At 40.5% G+C, this 14299-nt stretch overlaps 1 protein-coding gene across 3 annotated transcripts in view; it reads left to right on the top strand.

Annotated features, from left to right (window-relative positions):
- The window catches only part of ANK3 (ankyrin 3), a 209755-nt gene that overhangs the window by 87526 nt on the left and 107930 nt on the right, over positions 1 to 14299 (top strand). For all 3 annotated transcript variants that reach the window (XM_054174591.1, XM_054174590.1, XM_054174589.1), the window contains 4 exons: positions 5932 to 6030; positions 10254 to 10451; positions 12500 to 12598; positions 13911 to 14009. In XM_054174591.1, the coding sequence (XP_054030566.1) occupies positions 5932 to 6030; positions 10254 to 10451; positions 12500 to 12598; positions 13911 to 14009 (495 nt within the window). The remainder of the gene's footprint in view (positions 1 to 5931; positions 6031 to 10253; positions 10452 to 12499; positions 12599 to 13910; positions 14010 to 14299) is intronic.

Below are 14299 nucleotides of genomic sequence, written 5' to 3'. Positions count from 1 at the left end.
ATTGCCGTGAGCTGTTATGTTTCTGCTAATTTTCCTGTGTTATTCCTACCTGAACTAATGTTCTTTTCCAAGGAAGTACAGCTGAAGTATGTCAACTTCGCAGCCATTTCATATTTTTTTTCTGCACCATTCTATTTTTAATATCCCAGGCATAGAATGCCTTACAAAAATCCAGGATGACAAAAGCTTCAGTCATATGCTTCTGCAACAGCATCACCGCTACTGAATTTCTTGAAAGACAGAGCAGGCAAGGGTATCTTTTCTGATACATATATCAGGCCTATCAACTGGATGCCCAGTCAGAGCTCAGCATGTGGGGTTTTGTGAGGGGCAGGAATGGGTGCTGAATAAGCACACACAACTTGATAAAAAGATGGGATTTGCACATGAAAATAGGTGAGGTTTATATTACCAGATTTAGAAATGTGAGACTTCTCTTGGTTTAAAGAGAAGATCAGAATTATTTTCTTCTTGTTTGGTTGGAATACTTCTATGTCTTGAACACCATGATATTATTTAATACAGATGTTGGTTATGGAACACAAAATGCCTCCTTAAGGTGAATAGCAAAGGTTGCTGAAAATTGCTTGTTTCTTTTGTTCAGAGACAGAAATTCCTAGACCTTTCTTTCTTCTGTACTAGTTCTGTAATTCACCTTTAAATGAGTATATAGAAGATAGTGGGCTGTGGTTTTTTACCAAGCACTACAGGGCCAGGATTTGGTACGCTGACTTACATAGAACAGACACAGCTGCTCAGCTGTGGCTTTGTGGTCTCTTTCAGCAACCTGTCCTCTGTAAGGGGCACTGGAAATGCGCTCCATGTCATCTCTATTTTGATTTTTCACAAGCATATTTTATAAATAATTTCACATAAGGCTTTACTGAGTATTAAATAAGCTGAGGTAATGGTTTCTTTTCCTTAGTCATTTCCATAAACATTTGCATTTGCTGCTGGCAGATGGCCCTGGAAACTGCAGTGCTCAAAGGTTAACATGAAGGGCTAAATCCTTATCCTATTCACAGTATTGTAAAACTCATCCATGGACCAATTTCTCTATCGTTTAATATTGTTGCACACCTGCAGACTGTAGTTAGGAGTTGAGATAATGTGCAAGCATATGAGGCTATTTCCAAAAAATGATCATACAACTATTTTGAGGCTCAGACCTCTCCTTTTGGCTTTTTTTTCTCTTTCCTTTGTTCATGTTTATATTGCATTCTATATTTTAACCAGCTGTTTATCTCCTCTCTGTTGTTTGTGTGTGTGCGAGTAAGAGATGTCTAGCAGCTGGGACTTGGGACTTTGTACTGAATTCTTAAGAGTACTGCATGCTGTTCTTGTCCATGCAGGGCAGCTTTGGCTGTTCAGCTTTTTAACTAACATTCTCAGCAAAGACATCTTAATGCCTCATATAACATGTTTGCTGATTGTTGCCCTAATCATTTTTTCTCTCTCTTCCAGAAAAGACTTTAAGAAATAAGATTTAATTAGAGATGTTGATTAAATTAGCTTGATGTGCTCTGACTGTCTAATACTGTATATGCCACTGTGAATTTGTGTCTGAAGCAAACAGCAAGAAAGTTTTAGCCTGGATTTACAATAAGTGTTTATAATCATTCCACTGATTTTGCAGCTAAATAATAGGCCAGCACTCATATCTGCATGAAAACATGTGGGATATGCTCTTTTCAGATGCCTGTGCTCATACATAAGCTGCTCTGGAAAAGCCACGCTTATTAAGATATAAAATAACCACAATAGTAACACTGACTTGGCACTCATTTTGCACATGTGTGAAGAGCAAGCCTCATTTGTTGTCCTGTGGTACAGAAGGGGTAGTTTGAAATAGTGCCAACAAAGTGAAGAATCCAGGAGACTTAGTGTGTGGAGGGACCATGAGATACAGAACCCTGCTAGGCTGAAGCACATGCTTGGAGACTTCACTAAGCAGTGATGGAGATGGTAAACTCTAGAGGCAGCTATAATTGCACACCTTCTAACTTTGACCCAAGAGATTGGAATGCCAGTCACACTCCTAGCAAAGTACAGGATTTGTCACAAACTCAGATAAACTCTTGCTGAATAATTATATCACAGTAAAGGGTTGTGTTCTTTTTTTGTGTGCGTGTGCTTAATTTCATCACTTACAGACTGGGTTAGAAGCTGATGCTCACTGATGTGAGAGTTGTGGTATTGAGGCTACCATGGATTTAGGGTACAGCCCAGAGGATCCCACTATGGAAAGGAAATCAGATATACAGGTGTTTGAGTCCAGGGACCAGAAACAATGCTTAGATCTCATTTATCTATTTGTGGAGGAGTGTATGTTTGAAATAAAAGGTAAAGAAAGAGCAGCAGCCCCAGCGATGACTGTGCTATACTAATGGAAAGCTTGTGCCTAAGCAGAACTCCTATTGTTCTCCTGTCTTTGCTGGAGCTGCTCTCAGGCTCTCTGGAGGGATAGATAATACAGATGATATGATTTATCATGTCAGTGCATACTTAGAGAGTCCTTAATCTGCAGATTATTGTCATAATCGTTTGTAATGGTTTTTCTGAGCCATTGCAGACTATCATATTAAGGCAAGTTTGATTCCTAATGCATGTAATGTATTTTATGCTTCACATAGTATAGTCTATGTGAACAGTAAACAAGCAACTAGAAAATCTCCTGACAGCATCAGAGAAGTCTTGCTGAGTTCAAAGCAGTTTGTTTTAATCTCAGATTCTCTTTTTCTACACACAATTGTTCTGTGACCTCTGTTTCAGATTGCACATTTCTTTATGTGCTTTTAGTGGCATATAGCAATTAACTAAAGCAGATAGGCAGTGTCTTTTCAGAACAATAATTCTTAAAAGATCTCTGCAGCTAAATGAGTTGTCTTCAAGAGTATTTTCTCCTTGCAGTGGGAGTTCTGACTTTACCTTAACAATAGCTGTATGCGGTCCCAACAAGCCCCTACATTGCACTGTACTGCTCTGTCATGCCATGTGATGCATCTGGTGGTGGTGACTGCTGTGTGGACTAGAATGAGCTCTTTCTGGCCAAGCATGAGCTGTAGATGGCCAGGGATCATTGTCTGTCACCTCCTGTGCCACAGGAAGCTTGCCAGCTATAGCACAACGAGGAGGGCCAGGCATGCTGAGAGGGTTTGGGCACTGTGCTCTGGGGAGCTTTTAAGTGTCTAGTCCAGTATGATGATGATGATCAATGTGTCTCGTTCTCTTTGAGCCTGGTATGCACTATACAGTGTACACTGGTGAAATGAGTTGGGGTGGCATGAGAGGCCTCGAGCACAAGCCCTGTGAGGAGAAACTGAGGGAGCTGGGATTGTTTAGGCTGAAGAAGAGGAGGCTCAGGGGAGACCTTCTTGCTGTCTACAACTACCTGAAGGGAGGTTGTAGCCAGGAGGGGGTTGATCTCTTCTCCCAGGCAATCAGCACCAGAACAAGAGGACACAGTCTCAAGCTGTGCCAGGGGAGGTTTAGGCTTGCGGTGAGGAGAAAGTTCTTCACAGAGAGAGTTGTTAGCCATTGAAATGTGCTGCCCAGGGAGGTGGCGGAGTCACCATCCCTGGAGGTGTTCAAGAGGGGACTGGATGTGGCACTTGGTGCCATGGTTTAGTAGTCATGAGGTGCTGGGTGACAGGTTGGACGTGATGATTTTTGAGGTCTTTTCCAACCTTATTGATTCTATGATAAGATCTGGAAAATGTTCCATAACTTCCATTTTTGTGCCTGGTTTCTTGACTATCTGTCTTGGATGTGCCTGGAGAATATGGTAATTAAAGGAAGTAAAAAGAAAAATCTAATATACATGACCTTCAGCTTCTGTTTACAGGTCTCTAGTTACCTAGCCTTGCAGAGGTTTGGTTTTGGTTTTTTCTCCATAAAAATACGTATGTTGTACGCAGTCTGTTCAGTACTTGATGCACCCTTGCCTATGGAAACTCCTTGTATGGGAAACACGCAATACCTGTTGTTAAACACTTCTGAAGGTACAGCAAAACATTTGCAACTCAGCTGATAAACATAACACTCCTGGGGTTGTCTTTATTTATATGTTTTGAGCAATGCATCTTTGTTTTGTGTAGTGTCATTTTAACAAGATGCTTTTCTTTGTGCTTCATGGCTTGAAATAAGAAATGGAAGCAGGAATGACAATGGCATCCACTCCAGAGATGCCAGTAAGAACATAGTGGCCCAAACAGTGTTGGCCTTGCATAAATACAAATTACTCCTTGAGTCTCGATCAAGTTAAGTCTGAACCAAAATAATTTCTTCATCTACATCGAAAACATACACCTGACTTTAACTGGAAGGACATGCAGAGTGAAAATCATACAGGTTTTAAATGACACCAGCAGAAAAACTTCATCACTGCAATTTCTGTTTGCAGTCTTTCAGGGGCTTATTAGGAGAGGGCTACTAAGTAGAATCAGACTTGTAGGCTGTCTTAATCATTGCTTCACTCTCCCCAGCTTCACTCTACACTTTGCAGCTTTTAAGGTGATGTTCTACTAGAGTACAACGGTTTAGGAAGTATTAAGAAAGGATACTGTAATTATGCATGGAAAATACGTCCAGGGAGGTATCTTAAGCGAGCTTGCTACCGTCCAGAGACAGACGGAGAAGGAGTGCATGTGCATGAGTTAGCAAGCACAGGATGTGTGAGAAGGAATTTTAGATCATTGTTTTTACAAAAATGACAAGACATACGTATTTTAGATGAAACAACATGTGTTTTAAAGAGTGCCAAAAGACACTGGAAAAAGACCTCTTCCTTTATGACTTTATTTGAAGAATAAATATTTTTCATTATTTATTTGTTTCAACCTTTCTTTCTCCTATTTTTACAGGTTTAGTGAAAATACAATCTTGTGTCTGGGTAACAGTAGCTCCTGCATATTTGTTTTGCTGGAAACAAACCAAATGTTTGCTCTCACGTATTCTGAAAACAATTTTCCTTCCTTATTTTTATCCAAGCTATGACATTGCTGTCTGTAACAAACACTATGTCACACAGCATTGGAAACTCCGTGTGACTTCACTCACAGTTATTCAAGGCATATGTGGTATCTTTCATCACAGCACTGATGTACAGCAGGTTACCTGAGCACTGTAAACAAGGTACAGGTCAAAGAATATTCAAATCATAGAATGGTTTGCATTGGAAGGGGTCTGCAAAGGTCATCTAGTCCAACACAGCTGCAATAAGCAGGGATATCCTCTACTAGATCAGGTTGCTCAGAGCCTTCTCAAGCCTGACTGTGAACATCTCCAGGGACAAGGCATCAACTAGCTCCCTGGGAAACCTGTTCCAGTGTTCCACCACCCTCAGGGGAAAGAACTTTTTGTAGGCCCCCTTCAGGTGCCAGAAGACTTCTGGGTCTGCCCTAGAGCCTTCTCTTCTTCAGGCTGGCCAACCCCAGCTCCCTCAGCAGAAGTGTTCCAGCCCCCTGATAATTTCTGTGGCCCTCCTCTGGATCCACTGCTTCAGATCCATGTTTTGAGGACTCCAAAGCTAGATGCAGTACACTGTGTGATATCTCACCAGAGCAGTGTGGCAGAATCACCTCTCTCTATCTGCTGGCCATACTTCTTTTTTAGGAGCCCAGGATGCCATCAGCCTTGTGGGCTGCAAGTACACTCTGTTAGCTCATGTCCAGCTTCTCATCCACCAGCAGCATTTAACACTTCGTTGCACATACAGTACACGAGGATCAATGTGTTATGACCATTTACATGTTTAGAAAATCAGAGACAAAATGTCCTTTGTCCATATGAATAAACAGGTTCAGCTATTCAGATGCTTGAAGACCAGCGTCCTGCAGAGATTACAAGTTTCTTAGGACATTATAGGTCTTCATAAAAGTGCATTAAATTTTGGTGTGTCTGAAACTAATCAATAATATTTGTGCACAACAGGATGGGTTGACGCCGCTCCACTGTGGAGCAAGAAGTGGCCATGAACAGGTTGTAGAAATGCTGTTGGATCGAGGTGCCCCTATTCTTTCCAAAACCAAGGTAATTGGGACTGTTTTCTGCTGGGATAATCCTTGGTTGTGGTTTCTCTTTTTAATGTAATTTTGCATGTCTCAGGTATTTAAGGATTTGACAATAACTTTCCTATTTCATAGCTATTTAAAGTAACTGTGTGGGAGATCTCCAAAGTGAATGCCGTATGTAGCACACGTCTGCGTATGTAAAATGTGTTAAATCAAGATACAAAAGAAAAGGTTTCTGAACCAACTAAAAGGCATGTATGGTAACTTTATCCCTCAGCATTTCAGTAGCTGAAAATCTCTATATCTGTCCTGGAATAAATACATAGTGATTACAATATATCTTCAGCTTGCACCAAATTACCCTAAGGCTAGAGTAGAGAGAAAAGATAAAAATAGAGCAGTGTCTCTCTGCAGAGACAGCTCACATTTCCTTAGGACTTTGCATGATTACCAGTTTCTCCACCTTCTATCTCTCTCCAGTTTAGCATACGAAGTTCTTCATGGGAATTTCACATCAGCTGCGCTAGGGTGCGCAGATTGCTGTAGACCCGAGGGCTGGCATTAAAGCACCCACTCGCCAGAACTTTTCTGCTAGTGGTCTCTGTTGTGCTGTTGTTGCTGATTTTGAATCTCAGTGCAGCAGCTTGCTTTGTAGCACCACTACATTTCCACTCAGGGTTGACATTTGGGTTGTGCAGTTTGTTGAGGTTCTTTCCCATGATAGCCTACTCTTTTTTCTCTCTTGTTCTGTAAGCAATATTTTTCCAACAGCATTTTCATTTCTTATTTATTAATTCTTTTCTCTTTTCTGTCATCCAGTCCTGTTCTGTCTCAATGCCCTTCTATTTTCTGCTTTCTCCTTCCTTGTCTTTGAGGGTGTTTTTACCCTTTACTGGAATATATTTAGCATTTGTTTGGGGAGGTTGGCACTAGCTTTACTCTGCTCTATGAGTCACTGGCAAGTGCTGTCATGGGTAATCTGACAGACAGGAGCCACCCGTTCTCTGCCTGTGGTGTTTCCATAGAGTCCCATAGCCTTGATTTACAAACAAGCCAGGAGAGACAGCAAGGGGTTGTCTAGGGGCCCCTTAAGGCATCTCCACACCGCTGCCACTCTCAGATCCTAATGCTTATACACCAGGGAGTAAAGCTCTTCCATATTCTCTGGTAGCTCAATTAAAACAATATACTCCGGTGCTTTGCTTCCCACCTTTATGAACAAGGACTGCTCCCAAGGAAGTACATTTCTTTGTCTCTTGGATTTTGTATTGTCAGGTGTTACCCCTAAACTTAACCTGCTGCTCCAGGCCTGTGAGTTTTGAATTTATTCCTTCCGGAGGAGATTCACACAGCATGACGCTGAGTTTGGTAGCTAAAGTCAGGCAGATGAGAACATGGTATAGTAGGTTTGAAATAGCCCAAGGCTGAAGGACACACTTTGGACACTGACCTGCAGAGGTTTGTATAAACACCTTCAGAATCCTCTCTGAAAGAGGGAAACATGTCTTGTGTTTAATAGTGAACAGAATGAAGTGCAGAGCTTCCTGAGTTTCTCCCTGATGTGTTAATTCTCTTTTCAGAAGGTAAGCTATGAAGTAGCAGTACTTCTGAATGACATAAATGAACCCCTTCATTTGGTACTAAAACACAGTAACTGTCCTCTGCAAAAATAAGTGGCTCTATTCTCCTCAGATTAAGTCATATATTATTGGAAAGAGGGCATATCTTTAAAATAATTTGAACTTCACAAAGTTTTCTCATGTTATATAAAACTCTTTCAGAGGAATAACTGAACTGCAGTATAATAGCTATTTCCTGCTAAAGAATGTTTAATGCAGTGCTCACCCTACTTTGTACTGCAATAATCTTAGATTTATTCTCAGGGGAGGCAATAACCTAATGGGTTGTCTAGGGTTTTCCACAAGCAAAAGGAAAACTGAGTTCTAGTCCTGAGTATTCCCATTGGGTGTTTTCTGTGTGAGAAATTATATCTCTGTATATCAATGTCCATCTTCCTTTAATTACTCTTTTGTTCAAGCTTGTTTAGCTTTTTTTTTCCCCCTCCCCTAATGTTAAGGGCACTTTTCCTGATTGAAGCCTTTAGACACAGGTACAAAATATGTATAACTGATAATTTTTTTGTTTGCCCAGTCAGCCATTTGATACTTCTGAAGTTCTCTTCCGGTTTTGTTTGTTTATGTGGGGGGTGGGGTGGTGTTTGTTTTGGGGTTTTTTATTATGTTCTTTATTAAGATTGAAAGAGTATCTTCTACTGAAACAGTATTAGAGCAAGCTTGCTTTACATCATAACAAAAGAGATTCCAATGATGGTTTTTCTTCATCAGCTTCTTTAGCATGCAGTCTTATCTCTTGATGTGTTGTGTAAGTTCTGGCTAGTTGCTGCACTTTTCTCATCCATGCCAGATTTTTGTCAAGCATTATGTTGATCTTCCCAGACTGATGTGTGGCTGCTCTGCTTCTTCCTTTCTTTGCCATGAATTTCAGCCTCTTTTGCACAGGTCTCTCTTTTAAGGAAGTCTCATGTCATAGTTTCAATTTCTTACTCCATTAGTAAGTGAGGTTTATTGGCTGTTATTATGAAGAACTATACTTTTCACCCAAAGGATCTTTCTTACAAAAATGGAATAGAAGAATCTATGAAGTCTTGTATTTTTTCGCTATCACCTGGGAAGCATCAGTTATAAATCATAACCAGGAGGGCTTGGTGGCTGAAGGAAATTAATAATTTGGTTTTTTTAAATACTCCTGTTTAACTGCACAAGAGGACAGTGAAAACATTTAAAATGCATTGCTAGTTTCAAGCTTCCATGCAGATAATTGCTGTAGCAGCCTTTGGTGATGGGAGAGAGGCTTATCCAAGCTAAGAGAAATCATAAGTGAGGTGCCCACCTTGCTTGGAAGATACAGCTGTCTCCAGGTATCTCTGCTGCTCAGCAGCACAGAATGTAAATTACTTTCAAATCCTGTCATTGTCAGTCTGTTTTCACCATCCTTCTTCCATTTCACTTTTAAATCATTCCATCGTGTGTTTCTACCTTTGTTTTGAAAGTGTGATGTTGTTGTTATGATATGGTGATGAGAAGGCAGAAGAAAAAGTTCCATTTCTGAAAACCTGACATCTCAGATGCATTTACATTGCTGTTTTGCCTTTGCTAACTGCAGTCACATGAGGGCACTGCATCTGTGAGCAAGAGTTCCAGTTTCCTCCTGATGGCAAACACAGTACACTGCCAGTCGTTTATAGATTATGTACTATTGTGTGGTGCCAGAGTAGTTCCTGCACTTGAATCTAATTTTGGCATTAGAAGAGCCAAGTTGGGGGCGGGGGGGGAATGCATGTGGAGGTTTATCTAAGGAGCTCAGTACCTCTGCTAACAGGACCACTTTCATTCTGGCCTATTTTTTCATTTCTTTGTTTCATGAAACAGGGTCAGTCCTTTGGAGTTATTTTTCTTGTGGTTTCACTTCTTGTTTGCAGCTAGCTGATTAGTTATTGTAAGCAGAGCAAGAAACAATTCTTGGTACAGGTTTTGTTTGTAAACATGAATCAAGGGTTGCTCTGATGAAACAGCTTTACCACTGCTGTTGATAGGTCACATCATGGTGGTCTCATTCACAATTTTTTTTGTCCCACTTGCACTTGAAACTCTTGCTGCTGTACCAATGTTGGCTGGGAAAAATGCTCTTCACAAATGTGTGGTGTGGTGTAAGGCTTGTGTGTAACCCAAATTCAGAAAAACACTAGTGCAGGGACGAGGGAAGGTTGTAGTGATCACTGTGTGGTGCTCTGACATGCTCTCTCACATTTGGCATACGCAGGCTGCATTACAGTGGTGAGTTTAACGCACCTTTTAAAACCAGCAGATTTCCTGGCTAAGGTATTTAAAGTCATAAAGTGCTGTTCTTCACATAACTCATCTAACTCAAGCAACTTTCCTGAGTTATTCTGGGTGAAATAAGCTATGTTTAGAGCATTGCTGGTATGGTATGACTGTTGTTTTTTTTAATGTTGACCTGCCTACAAACTACTAACAAAACAAGCTCTAAATTCGACATGGCTTTTGCTGGAGTAAGAGCCCTCCTTACTCTGAACATATTATTTTGGGTGCTCTCCTGGCTTGTAAAATTCTTCATACAACAAATGGTCTAAGAATAATGCAGAGGAGTTTTATTTCTCTGAGCATTCTATAACCTGTCAGTTTTGGGTCTCTTTACCCACAGAATGGTTTGTCTCCGTTGCACATGGCAACACAAGGAGATCATCTAAACTGTGTTCAGCTTCTGATTCAGCACAACGTGCCTGTAGATGACGTCACTAATGACTATCTGACTGCGCTGCATGTTGCCGCCCACTGTGGCCACTACAAAGTTGCCAAGGTTCTCTTGGACAAGAAAGCTAATCCTAATGCCAAAGCACTGGTGAGTACACTGCAGGTTGCTATTCACAGCTAAACATTCTTCCATAGTTGCAGTGAGACTTATCTGAGAGTTATTTTCTGCCTGCTGATGGCTGACGATGGCAATGTGTTGTATTGCTACAGCCCAAGAGAGGATGCTCGGGGTGCAAAGTGTTAATATGTAGCATGTTATCAGAGCAGACCTTTGCTTGTGGACAGTTCACAGGGATTTATGAGTTTCTCGTGTAACTAGAGCACTTTTGCCCCCTGGTAGCTTGTTGAAATTCTGAATAGATGAAGCAGCTGCAGATGTAACTGCTGCAGGTTTTGGTGTGGAGAGGATTCTCATTTTCTAAATGTTTGTAAAGAGAAAATACTCAGCAGTGTTTGAGGGAATTTTTATTAACTCTCAACTGCAAAGTTAGCAATAGAATAGAATAGAATAGACCAGGTTGGAAAAGACCTTCGAGATCAAGTCTAACCTATCATCCAACACTATCTAATCAACTAAACCATGGCAGTTACATAATGAATATTTGTGGTATTTCATGTCAGTGGAATAGCATGCCTTTCTACTTTAAAAACAACTTCAATAATAAAATCTGTTAGTGTAATTAAGCTGCATAAAACCTGAGTGCATTAATGTATTTTGTTCAAAATTGTATTTATAAACCATTGGTTTAAAAATGTCTTTTTGATTTGTTCTTCAGTTACCGTTAAAAACAAATTCATGTTCTGACGTTATTTGGGTTGACTGTTGGTTTCACAGCCTGATGCTACTAACTCATTCAATTCCTGAATGATTGTTTGAGCTCCTGAAACCCTCACAAACCAGGTGGGATTGACTCCCTTGAAAACAGCACAGGCTCCATAGATCTCCTTTTCTCAGGCTCTCTGTTTTTTGTGCCAGATAAACTGTCTTCAGGTGTCTTTGGTTCAAGGTATTGGGATATATGGGTTTTGTTCACCGTGACCAGCAAGTGGGGAGGCTTGTGAACCTGAAATAAATACTTTTGCCTTCTGAAATAATCAGATCAACATCAATTCAACTTGCCAGAGTAGGTAGGAGCAGCCTCTTGTTGGTCTGGTAACCTAGCCACAGATTTCCTTTTCCTCTAAAATGTTTCCTTTCATTCTGTCCTGATGCCCACTCAAGATGATTAAGTTGACAGAGCCTGAGTGCAGTATCTGAAGCTCACTGTTCCCTGAAATGAGTTTGAGTTTATCCTGGACATTGTCCACTGCAAAGGAGACAGTTGAGAGCTGCTTACAGTTAACCGGAACAGACAACTGCACTGCCATCATATTACAAAAGCACACAATATTCTTTACCATTGGGAAGGTAAAACCAACAGCTATCACAGTTCTAACAGCTGTTTTCAGACCTGTTCTGCAAAGACTTTTCTGATGCCTGTGGAGGATAGGATCAGCATTCAGTGCCCCAGTGCTATTGTACTAGTCAGGGATGCTCTGGACAGATCATGTTGCTGTTTTACTTGTGTTCTGTTGTATCACCTCACACTGAATAAGATGACAGTGTTCAATGTTCATTCAGCTGCAGACACTTTGTATTTTTTCAAGGAGAGGGCAAAATAATTTTAGTTACGGTAAAATGGTAGTTAATGAATGGAGGGGGGAAAAAAGGAAGTAAGATAGCATATCCAAATGGTGGAGCTTGCAAAGGTTTTCCTTACCAACAGTTCTGAAAAGTCAAAAGAAAACCAACCATAAACAAAACCCAACCCTTCCTAATACAGCAACAAAACTCCCCACACAGTTAACAGTGAATATACAGAAGTTAAGACTGTGATACTTTCAGGTAAAGAGAGAATTTTTCAAAGGAAATTATTTATTGGAGAGGGCAATATAATTTCTAACTGAAACTGACTATATGAAACATATCTTTTTAGATTTTTTTTTCTCTTTTACATGAAAATTTACTGAAGCCAAACCAAAATGTTTCAACGAATTTATTAAGACAGAGGGATGTTTGATGTGAGTTCCATAGCCAGTTCTGTGTTTTTAAAAGAGATGTGCAGTATCAAAAAGTACACTCTTTCTTGTTTACAGAATGGTTTCACACCACTTCATATTGCCTGCAAGAAGAACAGAATAAAAGTAATGGAACTTCTTCTGAAACATGGTGCATCGATTCAAGCTGTGACTGAGGTAGGAGGTTGTCTCTTCACACTTGTCTTTGTTTTTCCTGAAAAATTCATTGTAACTCTATTGATGAACATTTGAATATTTCTGAAGCAGCATGTACCAATCAAGTCAACAAGTACTCTCAACTAGGCACTACCCAGCAAAAAACCCCAAAACAAACCAAATTAAACTAACCAACCAAACCAAAACAAAAAGCCCAACCAACCAACCAACCAATCAAAAAAACCCCATAACCCAAAACATCAACCCAAAAGCTTCAGTATATTCCTCCCCAAAGAAATCTAAGAGCAAACAAGTGTGTTTGTAAGCTGTGAGTAAACAAAGAGGAAGCAGTACTGAATGTCACAAATAATCATTGCATATAAACTCCATGTTAAAGGTAATGCTTATTGCCTTTTTCTCTGGTCGATTCTATTTTTCAGGTAGATTCCATACTTCCATTTGTAGGTACTGCACTTTTTTTTTCAGGTGCAGGCTTGAGTTGTTTTTTATGGTCAAACAGGACACACATTGTATTTCCTGTAGTCTACTATTTTAAAAATATTTACTACATTACATGAAACAGAGAAAATAACCTACTCAAACAGTCGTTCTGCCTTCCTCCTGATGTTTGTTGTTCTGCATAAGAAAGGAACAAATTGCACTTGCCTCACCTCCTGCCTCCTGGGACTTGTGTACAGCTATGGGGAAGCTGTCTAAACCAGGGGATTTCCAGAGATCCACTCAGCTTTCTCTTTCTCTTGGTAGCAAAACCCACTTCTGCAGCCTCTGACTGATTGTTGGTACAGCTGTGCAGAAGCAGCTGCAAAGAGGCTTTAGGGTAATTCTGTGTGGAGAAATACTAACTAATAATTGGATTTCTAAAGCAAAATCCTTGAGGTCATGTCCTGCTAAAGACTGCTCCCTTTTTTCTCCTCCCCTTCTCCTCTCACTTCTTCTCTCCAGCCAGTCTTTTCTATGTTGTGTAAGTGCAGATCTGTGATGGTACCACAAGGTTCTGAGGGAAGCAAGAATTCTATTTAGCCAGTGTCGGTACCTCTCTAACTGGATGCTATAGCTCTGAATTCTTTTTCTGCTGGAAAAACAGTGGAGATGGAGCTCACCACAAAGTTCAATAGACTTTATTTATCCAAAACCAGCTAGGTTTGATGGGAACAATGGACAATGCATCTATTTTGCACTAGCTGAATATTCCAGGAAGTCTTCTCTTTCTGCTGGGAATGCTTCTAAACACTGCCCTGTTTTTCCTTCTGTGGCATTCTTGTAAAGGACTGTGGAAGTAGGTATTTAAGTTTGATTTTGGTTTGGTTTTCAGTCTGGCCTAACTCCAATCCATGTTGCTGCCTTCATGGGACATGTAAATATTGTATCGCAGCTAATGCATCATGGAGCATCACCCAACACTACCAATGTGGTGAGTAAGAGGTTTGCTTTCAGGGTGGCAAAACTGTGAATACATTACAATACCTGGAAGCAGCACTGTCATCAAATGCCCACTTCTGGTGTTCACCAGCCACCTCCATAGCAGTCGTGGCTCCTGCTGGATTCATGGGAAAGTGCAGCCTGCTCCTGCTTGGGAAAAGCTTGACAGGTTGAGAAAACCTCCAAAGAGGCTGACCTTAAGTAGACTCTATTCTCTTTATTTTCTGAAACAAAGAGAAAGAACATACTGTAGTTTCTCATATGTAATTTCTGAGATGTGTA

The sequence above is a fragment of the Dryobates pubescens genome, chromosome 30 (genome assembly GCF_014839835.1).
Source record: "Dryobates pubescens isolate bDryPub1 chromosome 30, bDryPub1.pri, whole genome shotgun sequence".
Lineage (NCBI taxonomy): Eukaryota > Metazoa > Chordata > Aves > Piciformes > Picidae > Dryobates > Dryobates pubescens.
The sequence above is the reverse complement of the archived record's forward strand: the minus strand, read 5'-3'. Positions and strand labels throughout refer to the sequence as shown.